This window comes from Tupaia chinensis, unplaced genomic scaffold (genome assembly GCF_000334495.1).
Source record: "Tupaia chinensis unplaced genomic scaffold, TupChi_1.0 Scaffold000573_1, whole genome shotgun sequence".
NCBI lineage: Eukaryota > Metazoa > Chordata > Mammalia > Scandentia > Tupaiidae > Tupaia > Tupaia belangeri.
This window is the reverse complement of record NW_006160087.1, coordinates 1,414,175-1,414,885: the sequence shown is the minus strand read 5'-3', so window position 1 is coordinate 1,414,885 and position 711 is coordinate 1,414,175. Positions and strand designations below refer to the sequence as shown.

The window sequence follows — 711 nt, the reverse complement described above, 5'->3', positions numbered from 1 at the left end:
GGTTCAGGGGAGGCCAGGGCAGAGGCGGTCACCCCAGACGGTCCTGGGCGGAGTGACTGCGGTGGAGGCAGAGTCTGGACCTGGTTGCCTACTGTGTCCAGGAAGTGAAATAAAAACTTCCCATGAGAACGGGGCTGACAGCTGTGACACTCAGGGTGACATTCTGGAATCTCTACCAGAAGCGCCTGCTGGGACCAGTCAGGGCAGCCACGTGGGCGTGGCTTCACAAGGGCGCGGCTGTAGGAGGGTTACGGGTTACGACAGCGGGGCAGGATCCTGGGAGGAGCAGAACCAGCGAGCCGTGAACGGAGATGGCCAAGGAGGAGCAGGACGACGTGACGGCGGTGAGGCTAGCGCACGGTGGGGCGTGGGAGGCCGCAGGCCGGACCTATCCTGGCACCTGTGGAACTTCACAACGTCTGACTGGCATGTGGGGAAGGATGTGGGGATAGGTTTACCAAGCGGGGGCGGCTGAGGGAGGACGGCAAAATGGTCGTCCCGGGCCAGCGCCATGAGGCAAGAAGACTACGGGCCAAACCCTCTTGATTCTGTGACCAGGAATCTTTTCAGCAGCCACGACGGAGTCGGGGTCCCAGCTCTGAGTCCTGAGCTGAGGGATCCTGAGCACGAGGACAGGCTGAACCCCGAGTTAGCCAGCACCGTCTGTGGTGGGAAACCCCGAGCTAGCCAGCACTGTCTGCGGGGGGGGAT

General features: G+C 62.6%; 1 protein-coding gene across 1 annotated transcript in view; it reads right to left on the bottom strand.

Moving 5' to 3' along the window:
- Window positions 1-711, bottom strand: part of CSMD2 (CUB and Sushi multiple domains 2) — a 565,338-nt gene that overhangs the window by 118,352 nt on the left and 446,275 nt on the right. Inside the window, 1 exon segment of the mRNA XM_027775561.1 lies at window positions 401-471. Within this exon segment, the coding sequence (XP_027631362.1) occupies window positions 401-471 (71 nt within the window).